General features: G+C 35.3%; 1 protein-coding gene across 1 annotated transcript in view; it reads right to left on the bottom strand.

The window, feature by feature from the left end:
- WDR70 (WD repeat domain 70) overlaps positions 1–17,447 on the bottom strand; it is a 139,439-nt gene that overhangs the window by 79,935 nt on the left and 42,057 nt on the right. Inside the window, exons 7-9 of the mRNA XM_082336772.1 lie at positions 15,582–15,715; positions 10,292–10,445; positions 8,422–8,498 (exon numbers count right to left, since the gene is read on the bottom strand). Coding sequence (XP_082192898.1) covers positions 8,422–8,498; positions 10,292–10,445; positions 15,582–15,715 — 365 coding nt within the window. The remainder of the gene's footprint in view (positions 1–8,421; positions 8,499–10,291; positions 10,446–15,581; positions 15,716–17,447) is intronic.

Below are 17,447 nucleotides of genomic sequence, written 5' to 3'. Positions count from 1 at the left end.
AAGTGTAATCAGCTTAGGCTGAGAGCCTATCAGCCTAGAGTGAGCAGACAGCATGTAACCTGAATACTAGATTCTATAAATCCAGGAGAAATGCCATGTAATCCCAGTTTCACAGCCAGCAGAGCTGTCCTTCACAGTGCATGACGAAGCAGGCTGGAGATACCAAATCGCATGCTTTCCTGAGACCATACTACCATGGAAAAATAATCTAAGGAGCAAGTATGTGAAGTGTAGTACGTGACTTGGCTCTAAAGCTTATGGGGCACAGACTTCATCAACTGAATGAAGACAGAATCATCTGGGCTGAAGGGAGCTTGCCAGTTCAAGACAAGCAGAATGGCATCGTGGGAGGAAGAGCAACTGACTGCTCTGTGGGCAGGAAAAATGACTGCTGGCCATCTTCAGCAGTACTATTCCAGACCTTGCTCAAATCTCTTTTCTGTCAAGCTATCAAGCCTTTATGCAGTTCTGGGCCTAACTAAAGGAACACTTGCCAGAAAACAATGGCCATGAAGGAGAAGTCATATACTGACAGCTACCACCTACACAGAAACAAGGCAGTTAATGGAAGAAGGCAAGACAGCAGCTATTCTAGATGCAAACCTGAGTAATAGAATGGAATTGATTGACATATAAAAAGTGAAAGGTAGCTGAGATAAAAGTGATCATGAAACAGCACTGTTCACTAAGATGTATCAAATCTCAAATGCCCCCCACAAGTTGTACCTAGGACATAATGGATGTCCTGAAGGAGAGAAAACTCTTCTAAACAGCAATGCTTGCAAACATTAGATGGAAGTTATGCAAAACTACTATCTATGCCACTCATCCTTCACAAATTATATTTTGCATTCTTGAAACTACAAATCATATTTGCAAATTTAATTAAGCTTATTGTCAACTGTTCCATTAAAAAAAGGTAGTTAAGCTACCATTGTCAAACAGTTAATAAACGTGAAAAGAAGGATTTTAAGAATGTATTAACTTCTCCTTTCTGAACACTCTCTATGGTCATAACTTATTCTAATTCACACCACAAGTGGCAGAAATCTGTCTCTTTCATTAAGACAGAGAACACTTACTAAGCAACAGTATATGATTAAAAAAAAAAAAAACACAAACATTTAACACCCTATCCCATGCAGCAGACTAGCTTCATATTTGAAACACACATTTGACAAAAGTCTAATGATTAAATTGTACCTTAAATGCAAAATTTTATTTCTGAAGATTTGAAGCTACTTCACTGAAATAACTCCATCTATTTAATTGGAGATAGATCTACATTGAAGCACAATTTATCTCTAAATAACTTATTAGAGAGGTCACTTGGTGATGGCAGTCAATATTCTCTAAGATACCTTTTAAAGAGTATGAACATTAACTTAGCTTACTAGGAGGTGAGAGAGGGAAGACTTGAGAGGAATTTTCTACAGTAAACCAGCTGTTAAGCAACCACAGCCCTAGGTGCAATAACAAATCACAAAGTTCAGGACTGCTAAATTTCAAGTTTGGCTGCAAAGAAACTTCTAAAAGGAAAAAATATATGAGAGTAGGGACATAGAACACCTGTTTCTGAAACATCTAGTATCACTGAGCTCTCTTGCTTATTCATACAGCACTACCTATCACATTTGTGATAAGAAAACATCCAAATAACAAAAACAATATTATCCGTTTCCTCTTCCTCCTTTGTTTTAACATGGAAGTCAACCGATATATTTTGGAATGATATAAACAAGGAGTTAGTTATGTCTTAAAACACAGGGTATTTTTTTAGGTCACTCTACTCAGGTGTATTTCCAGAGAGGAGAATAGTTTTTAGTGTCTTTCTCACTTTCAAAATTTTCTTTCACTTTTAGGCAATGTGTTAATGTTGGCATTTCTGTTACTATAAACTTTACTGCAGTTCTGTAGACATGCTCAACAAACTGCTGATAAATTGACAGATCTTAGCCTTAAGTGTATGTTCCATATAAGCCTGAAAAATGTTGTAAAGATGTTATGAAAAAGACAAAGATGATGTTGATCACGCACTGTATCTGAGCTTTATCTAGAATGGCAAGGAGTACATGCAATTAAGAGGGACTGATCCTTAAGGAATAGCTATGGGGTATTTGAAGTTCTAGGCAACATACAGCCATAAATGAAAAGATAGCCTGTGCAAGAAGAAAGTTTAAATCAAGTTAATACCAATACTGGAAAGAGCTTTGTATGTATGCTTTAAAAACAGTGAAAGGTTCGTATGAATAACAACAGCCAATCAGTGGAAACTGAAATCATCATAGCTGTAAGGCAAACTTTTAAAGACAGAATTACTGCAGTTCCATGGAGAAGACAACTGAGTTTCTATGTCAGTCTTGTCTTTTGATACTATTTTATCACTTGAAATGTTGTAAAGCTAAAAGCAACATTACACAGTTCTGAGAATATATGTGTAAGTTTTAACCTATTTTTAAAAAATACATTCAAATAAAGAACTCTTTAACTAAATCACTACATTTATTAGTGTTATTCATCCATACACTTAAGGTTAATCACCAGATTACTTACAGAACTGACAAATTTCATACTTCCTTCTGCAACTAAAAGCTAACAAACTCTGACCAATTTGTAAAAGCCAAACAAAATTATTATTAATCTCTAATTAAATAATAATGAAAATATTTGTTTGAATATAAGGGTTTTTTTTAAAACTTACTATAGCATGAAAAACAGAAACAGTATGGTATTACATGTTTTAACAAGTCATTATCTGGAATATTTTCAAGGAAAACAAAATGAAGTTGTATACATTCACTAACAATCACATAAATGGACATGAACTTATACAAGTTAACAGGAGGAGTTTTCAGACTTATTCTATAACTGCCAGGTCTAGGGTCTGGCTTATTCCAATGTGTAAGCTGACCAGTTTCTGTTTCTTTCATATAGGAGTCAGAAGGAACTGTGTCTTTTTCTTATGTAGTCTTTTCTGAGTTCAACATTGTGTCCTTGAACAGTCATACAAAACACACTGAGACTCCCTGCTGGTAATCCATATATCTGCAGTCTGAAGTAATAAATTTACAAATAGCCTAATAATTACAAATTAGAACACATTATAGTCAAAACCTACTTACAGGATTTTTTTTTTTTTTTAAATGTAGAGGAACTTTGAATGTCATGAATAAATCACAAGAAACAGACCATGTCTCAAAATACTTCTTTTACAATAGCAATTCTAAGAGCCTTCATTTGAATTACTTTTTAGTTCAGGATACTACTACAGCCTTGATCACCTGGAATCAAAAGAAACTCTCGTGTATATAAAGACTATTCCCATGTAAGAATTTGAGTTACAGCAGGTTAATATAAAAAGAAATATGTACTTAAAATATTTTAAAAGCATTTATTTAAAACATATTTTAGATGTGTTATTTTCCTTTGACTCCACAAGTCTACTTGCAAAGTTTGCTTTTTAACTTCTTTATGCATCATGAAAACTCCTGTTTTCAACATACCAACCAGAAAAAGCAATCTTCTTTCTTTACCTTACTTTTAAACTGTATGCAAGTGACAACCATTCAACTAAAGAGACAGACAATGCAAATGCTACAGTAGTCCGCAATTCGTAAATAGTTGTAACACCCAGTTTATGAATGACTGTTTTCTCTATAGGGTGCAAATGTCATCTAGAAGCACAGAATATACAGATTAGGGTTTAACAGTACATTAATGTCCCTCGGGTGCTCCCCTGTGTCCTCTTCTTCAACCTCAGACACTGCCATTCAGCATGCCTCAAGGAGCATGACACACGTGCTTCAACTGTGACTTTCAGCAGCTTTCAAACTTGTAGGTGAAAAACTGAAAACCCTTACACCTTTTCTTGCAAGCATCTTTAAAAACAGATGTTGGTTCTGGCAACCAGGTTTGGAGCACACAGAAGCCCTCCACACAGAAATACTGATCAAGTGTGTGAAGAAGTCTCTATTTAAAAGCTAATATTGTCTTGCTTTAGTGTTCCATGTGATGTCCAACAGAAACTAAAGCCAGCAAAACTGGAAGATGTCCAGTCTTCCTTCATGCCTCTTAAAGGCAACACTGGTTTCATTCTCCTACATCCATACACTCAGGACTGACTACCTGAAGGGTTCAATTTTGGTGTTCAGCGTTAGGTGTCCTTCCTCACATATGCCAGTTGTGGCAATTCATTTTCCAATGTGAGCATTAAATCTCAACATCTAGAGATACAGACAGCACCACATTCCCTATTAAAAGTTCCAGAGCAGTCACCGTAATTCAAGTAATTTGATCTTACATCAATGTCTAGTATAAATTTTAGAACAAAATTAACAGAAATCTACTGCAAAATTTCCAGAGCTCATCTCCACTGTATACAAGAGCAGCAGTGCACTGTCAGGAGAAAAGACTTTGAGATGAGTAGGTGTTTGATTTCACCTTTTCCTCTGCAATAGTAACGCTTTTAATTTCTCCTCTTATGAATACAGACCTTCTTGATAAAAAATGAGAGAGGAATATGTCGAGGACTGTGAATGCCAAATCACATCTGTGTATAATGTCAGGAATGTCAAAATTGGGTACAGGCAGATCTCCTGCCCTGTAGAAAGATGGATTCAGGACTGGGAGATTTTTCTTTTTTTTTAAACTAGATGAAACATTCTTACCTGAAATCTCTATGTACCAAAGCCATATAAAGATATATTGGGCTTTGTCTCAACATCTTCCTTGAGAGAAGACCTTACCAACAGTTAACTTATTTGGATGAAAACCACACCAACTCTAGATACAAAACCACTGCAAAAGCATTATATCTTGAGAACAATCCACACACTACATTTCCAACCATAGCATAGCATTAAATCCCATCTTAATTATTAACTGTCATTGAAGAACATAAAAATACAAGAAACATCTGACTAAATCTGACCATAGATTCATTTAACCCAGTATTCAGTGTTTGATCACAGCAATAATAATGCTGATCAACTCCATGTCCGTTATGGTTTATTCCCTTCATTCCCCCTCACTATCCACAACTGTCACATAAGACATGTTGTAATACCTATTGCATTTCCTATTTGTTCATGAGCCCTTCTAAACATGAATTTTTCTCATCCCTTTTTAAACTTGCCTTCACAACCTCCTGTGACAACACATTCCAGAATATATTTGGACAGCATACAAAAAGAAGTATTTTCTTTTATTAGTTTTAAACTTAACTCTAGCCACTTTCATCAAATGCTTCTTAGTGTAGGAGGTTTTGGTGAACAACAGTTCCACATTCAGCTCATCTACCATCTTGAATATTTTGCAAACTTTGATCACATCCTATCCCCATTTAGACCTCTTCCCTCTGGACTAAAGGCTGCCAGTTTTTTGGTCTGACCTGATAAGGCCACTGTCTCCAAAGTTCAAGTTCTGCTACAGTTGTTTTGTTTGCTTTACATGCAACCTAAACGACACAGACTCTTATACAGTTTCATATTTCTGCAAGCGTTTCATTAAGTGCAAATCTATTGACTCGAACAAAAAAAGCCAGCTTTACAAATCAATGAAATATAGCTCTTCAACATGTAAGGGTCAGGTGTAAATACTGGATTAAACGTAAAAAATTAGACAAGCAGATAGACAGACTGTTGTAACATTTAATCACATCCATAAACACATTCTATGCAGGATTTAGAATAATTAGTACAAAATACAAAATTTCTGGTTTCTGGAATGCTTGGTATAAATCAAATTTTTAAATTGCTTTTATGTGAAATTCAGAAAACCTGTTTCCTTTAACCACAAATCAATAACAGTTATCAACTATCTCTCCCTGGTATGGCCCATTTCTTTCTTTAGCTTTAAACATCTCTGCTCTGAAACCTAAGTATTCTAATGTTACTTTGCTAAGTAAAATACTCTCTGAAACTACGATAATAAAGCAATCTCACAGCAGTTATTTCTCCTTATTCAAAAATCACTGCACAGTACCTTCATTTATTTAGAGCCACATTTCCACTTCAGCATTCTCCAACATTATAAAAGCAATGGCAATACCCACCATCAAAAAGAAGTGAGAAATTCACCTGATACTGTGTAATACCAACTGCTGTCATTTACTAATGAAACACACATTTTCAAATGTGTGCTACTAACTAACCAACCTTCACACAACATAATTAATGAAAACAATACTTTTATTTATCTCTTTGAATTAATTAAGGTTTCCAAGCTCATTAGACATCGGCATAATCAGATGACCTTCTCTACTCAGACTCCTACTTTCTTAGTTCAGCAGGCTCACTGTGAGGCAGCAGCGTGCCCTGGCAGCCCAGAGGGCAAACCGCATCTGGGGTGCACCAAGCACAACACGGCCGGCCGGTCAAAAGAGGGGATCATCCCGCTGTATTCAGCGTTGGTGCGGCCTCACCTTGAGCTCTGTGCGCAGCTCTGGGCCCCACCATTTAGGAAGGATGCAAAGATCCTTGAAAGCCTCCAGAAGAGGGCAACCAAGCTGGTGAAAGGGCTGGAGGGCATGTCCTGTGAGGAGCGGCTGAGGGCTCTGGGCTTGTCTGGTTTGGAGAAAAGGAGGCTGAGGGGCGACCTCATTGCTCTCTACAGCTTCCTGAGGAGGGGAAGGGCAGAGGGAGGTGCTGAGCTCTTCTCCCTGGGATCCAGTGACCGGACGCGTGGGAATGGTTCAAAGCTGCACCAGGGGAGGTTTAGACTGGACATTAGGAAGCATTTCTTTACGGAGAGGGTGGCCAAACCCTGGAACAGGCTTCCTAGAGAGGTGGTCGATGCCCCAAGCCTGTCAGTGTTTAAGGCGCACTTGGACAATGCCCTTAATAACATTTATTTTAACTTTTGGGCAGCTCTGAATTGGTCAGGCATTCAGACTAGATGATCATTGTCGGTCCCTTCCAACTGAAAATATTCTATTCTATTCTAGTTTACAGCTCCAGTCTTAAGAGGAATTACTCATTAAGCTTTAGAGACTTTATAGTTTCTGTTATTATTAAGTTTTACAGATGGAATATTGTCCTTAACAAGTCCTGTGTTTCAAATTAAGCAATCTAAATTGCTTCTTTTCACATGATGTGTCCAAAGCATGGAAAGACCTCTCACTAGCATGAAACAAAATGAAATGGGTTTATAATACTTTTCCTATAATGTCAGCCAGTCTCTGAAAATGCAGTTATGCAGCCATTTATAGTAGTTTTTATCTGGATTTTACTTACTTGACCAGACCATTTCAATTCACAGCAATTCAAGCATCAGGGATGCACTGAATCCATAACTGCTATATTGTTAGGCACTCGTTTAGACAGGACAAAATTAGATAATATTCATAATTTATAATACCTTAATTTGTTTTTCACTATCTACAAACTATTCAACCTAATTAAGAAGCTGTACTGATGTCTAAGTACATTCAAAAAAGCAACAAACTTTTAAAAGTATCCCTTCTGCCATTTAATAAATATTTCTACTATGGAAGTAAGACCTTTGTGTCTACAAGCTGGAAAAAATAAGTAGTTGGCTGAACTTGCATGTATTTTTACAATTGAAGTTCTCCATAAAGCACATTGTAGAATTTAAGTTTTTTTTTTTCTTCTGCCACAGTCTTATCAGAAATTGTGAATTTTCCCATTAAAATAATTTTTTCATGTATCTGTGTGTTAAACCAGTAAGTCAGTCCCTTTCGGGACAAAAACCTCATATTGTTTAAAGTAATTGATAATTGGAGTCTTCTGTTTACCATGGACTGCACTACAGATATATTAGTGGGGCAATTCAGTCTTCCCACTCAGTGCCGCTCTGGAGTAAAGGAGATTGCATATTTGAAAGATCAGTTCAAAAGTCATTCATTATCTTCCTGCTGACTGCTGCAGTAACTTTATTAATTAACGCAATTGCCACAGTGACATTTTGCAGTTTGATTCTAACCATGAGGATCAAAACTGGAGCCACAAAATAATTTCTAACAGTCTCTGACAACTTCCATCAATACTCAATTACACGTAACATAAAACTTGCAACTTCCAATTGAAATACTCTATCTTCCCAGCAAATTAAGTTACATTTCAGTCTCCACACAGGAATTATTCTACTCGGAAGATGTACTGGGTAAAGTTAAATTTTGTCCAAGAATTTTTGTAAAAACATATTTAACCAACAACTTTCAAGAAACATCATTAAAAGTAATTTTAAATTACATAACTAAAATCATACAGACAAAATACATTAATTACCTAGAGCCAAACAAATAATAAAATTTTTGCTTCCAGATCTCACCTAACATTGTCCTGAGCACTTGTTCAAGACTTAAAAGGATGGTATTTAAAGCAAATTAGGGCACACTATTAAAACACAAAAGCCAAACAAGCCTCTCAAAAAACCCTCACAAAGATAGACCTCAATACTCACCCATCATTAGAACATGTCAAAAATTCTTCCTTTATTTTTGGATGCCAACAGCCTGAATTGAGCATTGCTGTGTGACCCTAAGGAAATAAACACAAAGAGGTCTTACAAGGTTTTGTAAGATGTCTTACAAGGTTTCATAAATTTTACTTCAAATCCTTCAAGTGGAATCACATGAGAGCTGTGGGCTGAATCAGACCCTTCTGACCACAGCAATGGCTGACTGACATCACAATGATTTAACAGATTTTATGTACTCTAATCCATTTCATGCTTGCTTGTTTTCGTTTCCAAATTATAAAAACCCTGCCATTCTTCATTTTTTCTTTCAGAAAATGGCATGGAATCATACTTCCCATTTTTCTCTTAGGAGAACTGTAATGCAGAGAAAGGATGAAACAATAGGCATCAATATGGTGTCATGCAAATTGTTCCAAGCTACACAAAAATAATAGGAATAACAAGAGTTATCAGGGTGACACAATATACATACTCAGCGCCAAACTACACTATCCAAAGATCTTGTTGGAGAAAACTGAGGAAACAGAATTCAAGAGTCCACATGATTTAACCTCAGGTGAGTTTTTCATAAAAGATTAGAAGTCGCAAATTGAGTAGTCAGCCCTGTTTCTTTAGGATGCAAAAAAGAGAGGGTACTGATTTTATCCAGAGTAAGCAATTGCCAATATGGTGACTATGAATATAAAATGTCTTTGTCCAGCTGGCTTTACTTCTCTGAAGTACAGGCACATGCTCATTGACTATATTCAAAGAGAAATTTGGAAACTACTGCTGCAACGCTGGAATTGCTTCAGTTTGCTTTAAGCACAAATATGGAGAAAAATACTGAAAAGTTAATGGGGTGATATAACAAATATTTTAGCATTTTGACTGTTGGACCACAATACACTGTAATTCTAGAAGTTTACAAGAGAAAGAAAATCTGAATTATTTTTAAGTAAACAAGAACTAAAGCAGATGTTACTATTTGATGGTTTTATATACACATCACTAGCCAAAAGAAATAGTCAGCTGACAAAAACAGCCTTAAGCAAAACAGCATTTAGCCTAGTTATTTGGCAATATACTTTACAAGCAATAAATAAATCAACTTTATCATCAGTTTGAGCAGTAGATTTTATCATTACTTTTTAGGTTTAAGCTATTTAAAAAACTGACCTGAATTTAAATCATCTGGGTAAACAGAATCCTTGTCTCGTATAGTTTGTAGAAATATGAAAGCAAAGTGGTCAAAATGAAATCAACTGTTGTTAAAATACTTCAAAACTGTCAATCAGCCCTCCTCCATTTGCATTTTTAACTACCATTAAAAATGTACACATTGCTGCTTATTAGTCTCACACTCATGGCATGCAAGTAACAATAATAATAACCTCCAACCCCTGCCTTGAAAGAAGTAAATTGCATCAGCAAAAGAATGGAGGGCAGAAGAAAGCAAGAAACTAGAACAGATCAATAGTTTCTAATTTTTTTTTTGGTTGGTCGGTCAAGGGAATGGGGGAAGCCGACAATTTTTTTTACAAGATACACTTTTAAATAGAGGAACTTGTTGCAGCATCATAGAAACATTAGTCGGAAGAGACCTCTTGAGTTCACCTAGGTCAACCTCCAGCTCAAAGCCAGATGATAGCCAACACCAGATCAGGTAAGCCATGGCTTTGTCTAGCTGGGTCTTGAAAACCTCCATGGATGAAGGTCCCACAACTTCCAGCATGTATCAATACACAGGACTATCGCATCCCAGAGACAGGGCTTGGCATTCTTCCTTACTGAACTTCATGAGGTTTCTTGTTAAGAGCCAAAATACACTATACTGTCAGTCTTCTGGCATTCAACTAATTTCTGACTTTACCTTTGTGTTTGTCATATCCACAATGTATTGGTCTCCTTTTATGCATTCCATCACTGGGAAGCCATCTCTGTCAAGAACTTTTGCCTGAGAGTTACCAGAGACAACGAGAATGACATCTCCTGTGCTGCTATACTGTAAAGATTTGATTTGGTGACTGAAAAAAAAAAAAAGAAAAAGAAAGGAAATGTTTCAATTAATTTCAGTTCCTGTAAGCCTACCCTAAAACAAAAGCGTCAATGGTGAGAAAACATATTGCAGAAATAGACCCATACACACTCCTATACCAAAAAAGTGGGGGAAAAAAAAATCTGACATTAATGGATTAAAGCTTTTTATTCCTCTGTGTGTGTGTCTGTCCATGTCACATTTCCTTCTTCAACCACACAGCACATCAAACAATATTATTTACAAAGCTGGCACCTAAAATGTCATTTCTGGCAAACATTTAACTTTAAGAATATTCTTAGAACTCAAAGAGAAAAATAGTTTGTGTCAGATTCAGCTCTTCAGGGCCGAAAACTCTTTTTCATCTTCTCAAAAGCAACATGTGGATTTACAGTAATCTATAAATTACTATAAAAGGATGTTGTAGTGCTACGCAAAATTCCACTGTACATTGTACACCAGGAAATTAGTCATATGTCAGCATTATTGCAAATTTTATTATGTTCAGGGCTACAGTTTCGTCAGAATCTTAGATAAAGTTAAATATACCATTAACCCTGGAAACATGACAGTAGATAACTATCTGCCTATTCTACTATGTCTTAGATGATTGCTCATTTGCTGTAAAGATTTTCTTACATGTGTCTTCTATTGATTGAGAAAACCTGGGACAGAAATCATGTAATAATACCAAGACAACAAAAATTATTAACTGAAAGTGGGAAGATGGTTGATTAGTGAGAAGTCCATTTCCAGCTTCAGCATCTTCGCTCAGCATTCTGCTTTATGAACAAAGTTCACTGCAGTTGCTATATCTGAAGCAGATATCCCTTTGATCCTCTACCCGGCAAAGAATGCAAAGCAGTCTATCCACTCCACGCCTGCCAGAATTTATATCCTGGTACATTAACAGAAGGTGCACAGCAACATTACTTTATATTAATGCTTCAACTCTGCAGCTAAATTAACCCCAAATTAAGGACTGGAATGCATTTGCCAGCTAGATTTGGATTCCCATGGCATCCAAACTGTCCTCAAAGTAGTATCCTCCTTTTGGTGAAGAACATAATCACATGCATTCAAATCCTAGTAACTTTAAGGAAACTACTTTTTAACACAATTTCACATCAGTAAAATTAATACTCAGATGATCAACAAAACTGACTATGCAACTTATAATTTAATGATTTAACGTAGTAATGACAGTGCCTTCACAACTGACTCAGCAGTAGCTATTATCTGTTAAATTTGTCCTCAAACTGTGACCTACTACACAAAACACATAAAACATTGTAATACATATTTTTAAAGTTCTGCACTGATCATAGTAATGTGAACTAAGCATAAGTTTCTCGTTCAAAAAGTGTTTGGCAAAACTGATTACATTATGATTCAAACGACAAAAATTGCTTCAAGCATCCTATTATGTAATACAAACTGGCAGCCAAATTGCCGAAGTATTATAAACTCTGATTCTTAGTAGAAAGGAGACACTCAGATCTGGGAATTTCTGAAACAGATCACAGACGATGTCTGAAAAAAGCATCCTGAGCCACAAGAGCAAAAATGGATAGCTGCTCAGAAGAGGGGGAAAAAGGCCAGCCACATTAAGCTCAGAGGAAACACTGAAAAAATTAAAAAGAAACCCACAAGAGAAACAATATCTAGAGTCTAGAATATTCTCTGCAGACAGCTGATAAACCTAGACTAAAGAATCCATCAGATTCAGCTTTAGAGCAGCATGCATACCTTAGGAATTAAAAAAAAAATTCCCCAGTTGTACTTCCGAGTGCTCTTGCCGTATCATGATTCATACAAAGCTCAAAATATCCCTGAGCCCCACCTGAGTACCGCATGTAGAATGAAGTACTTATCTATATTTCTCACACTCTAATGCTGAAATTGTCAAAAGAAAATACCCAGCACATCTCCAAAGCACAGATTCACATTTTGCACTTTTCATTGTTGAAATGTAAGAACCAAAAATAAACATTTAAAACCTACACTAAAAGATTTTTGCTTGATGCATGCCTCACGCATGAAGAGGATTTGGCCACTAGATACGATCAAACAGCTTGTCCAGAAGTAGAATCTGATTTCTGAGAGAATCCACAATATGTAAAGGCCCACAGAGTCTTTCTGAGAAAACTGTTTTCATGCACTGAAGTACTGAAATTAAAACTATAGACATTAATACTGTTAACATGGCACTGTTCGTAATTTGACCAATATTGTCTCATTGCTTCTTTGTAGTTCTATATCAGCATGTTTGAACAAACTTGGTTTTCACCTTAGATTTAGATTTGAAGTTTCTTCTAACAAGGAAGAACAGCTGATTTTACAGTGCCTGGCACAATTGGAACATAAGTAATAATTCATTGAATCAGTCACATGAAAAAATTAATCTGAGAGAAAAGATTTCCACAACCTTTATCTAAAGGAAAAATAAACACAAACCTTTGTGACTGTGCAATACGACTTTTAAAATCATGTTCAAAAATTGATTCTGTAAGCAGGGTATTTGCAAAGCCCCAGAAATTAGGCCTTTTCAGATGTTTATTGGAGTATGACCAAGAGTGAGGCTCTGCAGAGGCAGTTCTTAAAGAAAACATTTTTGGTTCTTATTAATGTTAAAGCAAAAGTCTTGGGAAACTTACAAAAACAGTTCCCTTTAATAGCATTAATCCAAGTCATTTTGGTTTAAAGCTGCCAAATGTGCATAGTACTTTCTGCCAAGACCTGCAGAACAGAGCTACATACATGGAGAGAAATTATTTGTGTGTCATGATTCCACACACATAACACAGCTTTGCCTTACCTTGCCTTCGCCTTTAACACCAAGGTGTGGTTGGAAAGCACTAGTTTTCTGTCAGGCTCTTTTTTTTTTTTTTCCCCTTACATCCCAAATCCAAGGAGAAATTAACAGAGTAACCTGATATTATGCTACAAAATGGAGCCTGGACAATATCAAGTTGTTCTCCTGCTTTTTTATTCTTGAAATTAAATTTATGGCTTCAGAACTGGATGTCTGCTGGCACCTAAACCTTCCATACCAGAACTCCTCACAATTCTTTGAAATTAAGGTCTGTGAATGCTAATAATCCTTGCGACAAATTCCATAGTGAAAAAAATAATATAAGAATATATATACACCTGGGCATAAGTTATATAATATTCCACATAGTGCTCACCAGCATGCCTCAATGTCAGCATGAAAGAACTTTTTCTTGAGTTTGGATCTTTTTACCAGACAGAGCTATAGTTCCAGTTTTATGTTTACAAAAAGATACAGAAGAGGTATTTAAATCATGTATTTTTAAAAACCCAAAATCAGTACATGAGACTTGCAACTTAAGTGAAATTCCTAAACTTTTCAGCAGTCAATTCTATTTTTAATATTATTTTATATTTATATTTTTGTGTTTCATTTATACTTCAACATACTCAAACCACAAGAATGTACACTTCACCAAGAACATTCGTATGAAATACTTGAGATACTTATAACACACTAAATGAACAGTGTCAGGGACAACAAGCACTTTAAGCTCATATTTTACCAACAGTTTTTGCCAAAAGGAGGTTACAAATATATTGGCAAGTTGTTTTCCTTGAAACGGGACACTAATGTACACTGTACTTGTGGTTTGTATAGTATATTTATGTCTTATACCATTATTACCAAGTACTACTAAACTTGAATGCACTCTTCTGCTCAATTTGGAAATGCTTTATTTAAAATAATTTTCTACTGTGGGAGTAAAGACTGTCACCTCTTTCCTACCGCTCAGTTATGACAGAGAGGAAAATACCATTTGTATCCTGCTAACTAATCATGTAAATGAAACTCATGCCAGAAAAGTCTGAATGTGACTTCATGTTTGGAGAATTTTATTTATTCATTTATTTATTTCAAAGCAGCATGTTTCTTATGTTTTCAAAGTAAATGTGCCATTCATTGGTTTATTATAACAACATAACTCTGTCAAAGATATTAGAATTGCATAACGAGTCAAAGCAACTTTTTATTTTCCTGTTTTTTCACAGTTTAGAATATCAGTAGAATCCTTTTCTATTTTGCTCCTTTTCAGGCTAACAGCCCCTACTTTTTCTTGTCTTTCATTATCTAGAGTCTTGGTACATCTATAATTAGTCGTACACATTCTAACCTTCCAAACTGACCAAAATTCAGCTGTAGCTTTTTAAGACAATAATGATTAAAAATAGACATTCTAAGGACTACTTACTGCACATAATAAATTTCAATCCCTTTTTTAAGTGTATCAAAGTATCTTATAAAGTGCACCCCATCAGTCAGACATTAGAAAGTACCTTGCTAGAACAACTGTGTTATTAATCTATGAATGTGTTTATCTGAAAGTTCACTGTGCATGAGACATGCACGCCTTTTGAAGGAGCTCCACATTCCATTTCTCTGGAATAATTCTCTTGCTGAATTACCAGTGAACAGCATGGATTGTATGGAAATCACTCTCTAAAAAATGCTTCCTGTATTTTTTTCTTTTTAATTTACATATATATAAATATATAGATAAATGTAAAGAAATATATAGCCTTTTTAATGCTTTTTTAATATATAGCTTTTTTTAATGCACACTAGGTAGCTATTCCATTATCAGTGCAATGCAAAGGACCAGTGCTTCCAGAAACAGAGGATTTAGTGAAAATTAGATATGCCCCCACTCAGAAATACTGGCAGCAACTACAGAGGCTCTCCACAAAGGGGTCAACTGTTTTAACTTTCTTCTCTTCTTCACTAATTTTATATAAACAGAGTACACATAGAAAGTGTATTCTATTAATTTTGATTACAACTATGAAAGTCAACTTGTCTCTTTGAGAGGTTCATAATCTATTTGCTGATATGCTATTAACAATTTCATCTGCAAATTCACCTGTAGCTTTCTAAAAGGGGAAAATATGTAAGTCACTGGAAAAAGCATGAAAAGACATAAGCAGACAAGTTCTTAGTTCCATTTACCACAAAAAGTACAATGGGATACAAAAGCCTTTTAAACAAGCTATCTTACAAGGCTTTTCTGCATTCTATTAGGAGCTTAACATAGGCACAGTCTTAGGTGAAAAAGGCAGTCTTCATGCCTACCATTCACAAGGCTGGAGTGACCGAAAAGCTTGGAGAGAGGCATCCATTCCAGCAAAATCCCAAAATTTAACATCATAGTCATATCCACCAGTTATCAAACGGGCACCTGAAGGATCCAACCCCAAAGCAGAAACCTATAAAAAAAAAAAAATTAAACAATTAAGATCACTCAAGCTTTTTATTTTTTTTCCTACAGTTTTTCAGGTGTCACCAAAATATAAAATACTATCAAAGTAAAAAAAAATAATTCAATGTGCTAGTTTCTTCCTAAAATACATCAGCTATATTTTGGTTTTGACTTTTCACTACTTTGTATAATGTCTGAGTACTTTGGAAGGGGTAGGAAGAATGGAAATGGAAATGACATAATCTGAATAAACCACTGAAGACAGCTGAGCAAAGTTAGTTTAGTGTTTGCTTTCTAGTCATTTTATTGCAGAATTTGGATATGTTTCATTTCTATGAAGAAAACTGTACTCTAGACTTTTCTCAAAAGGACTAATATTTCTAGGAAGATACTGAAATGGCATTTAACATCTATCAGTTTAAGATTTTGCGCTAGTTTATTCAGGACAGTTCATGTGCATATATACATTGTTTGTTTAAATTTCTCTTCCGAAAAAAAGAAAAGAAAAAATAAACTTGATTAAATCACAAAAATCACAAATTTAAAATAACAAAAAGATACTATTTTAACTAAAATAAGTTCAAAAAAAAAAAAAAAAACCACCAAAACTTACCAAAACCCATTTGTTTTAGATATAAAACTAGCTGCTTAAAGCTACTCAGAACTTACGGGAAAGAATGCTTAATGATCATTACTCTCATTTGTTGTCCTCAAATCAAAGTTTGAGTAAAATGGGGTTTTTAGAGAAAATCCTATTTTAATTCTCTGTTTGAAGAACTTTACTGTAGTAGTGTTCAAATCACCATATGGAGAAGTGAGAGTAATAGAAAGCATCTCATTGATTAAACATCCTTTCATTTACCTTCAAAATGATGTCTTCTCTTTTCTCATTTGTGAAAATACTACCTACTACCATGATTTCAAGTATTAGTACAAGATAAGCTAGACAATGTGCTAAATTAATTTGTAAGTCAAGTAAAGAGATTAACTCTCCAAAATTAAGTAGTCTACATAAGATAATGTTGAAAAGTGATATTAAAAAACTGTAAAACAAGAGTATTTTTAGAATGACTCAAAATTACACCCAACCTGAAATGTTAAAATGACTGAAAAAGTTTTCATGAGAGGATAAAACTCATAAGGAATTCATGCTTAGGTTTTAAGACCTGGAACAGAATTTAACCTCTACTAGGCATTTCAAGTTAGGCAGACCACGGGTAAAACCTAGACTCTAACCACAGAATGACTTTTAACCATTGGACCAAAACCTGGGTCATCCCATATATATAAGATACGTAATCATCAGATTCAGAAACCCTTTCACAACAAGGAAGACAGTCTTCAACACAAGACAATAAAGTGATAATAATTAAAAAAAAAAAAGGTTCTAGAAAATGCCTGGAAAGGGATTCAAAGAGATGAGACAGAAAATTCTGCAGGAACAAGAATAATCTTATACTCCACCAAGAACATTCAGACTTATAGAAAATGGTGGAGGGAAAAAACAAACAAACAAACCCTGTATACACAATAAAAGAAGCAAAAGCCTTAATTTCTGAGTGAAAGATAACACCTGAAAATAGCATCATAGCTATAGGCTAGCAACGCTGAGTATCTTTGGGGCGGGGGGTGGGAGAGATCAGGCCAAACATTTTCAGATGCCTAAACCTGTATTAAAAATTCCAGATATTGATGTATAAAAATTGCAATAATTTGCATATAAGGATGCTTGTCTGTAT

This window comes from Platalea leucorodia, assembly GCF_965183815.1.
Source record: "Platalea leucorodia genome assembly, chromosome: Z".
NCBI classification, from domain to species: domain Eukaryota; kingdom Metazoa; phylum Chordata; class Aves; order Pelecaniformes; family Threskiornithidae; genus Platalea; species Platalea leucorodia.
This window is presented reverse-complemented; position numbering and strand designations above follow the sequence as displayed.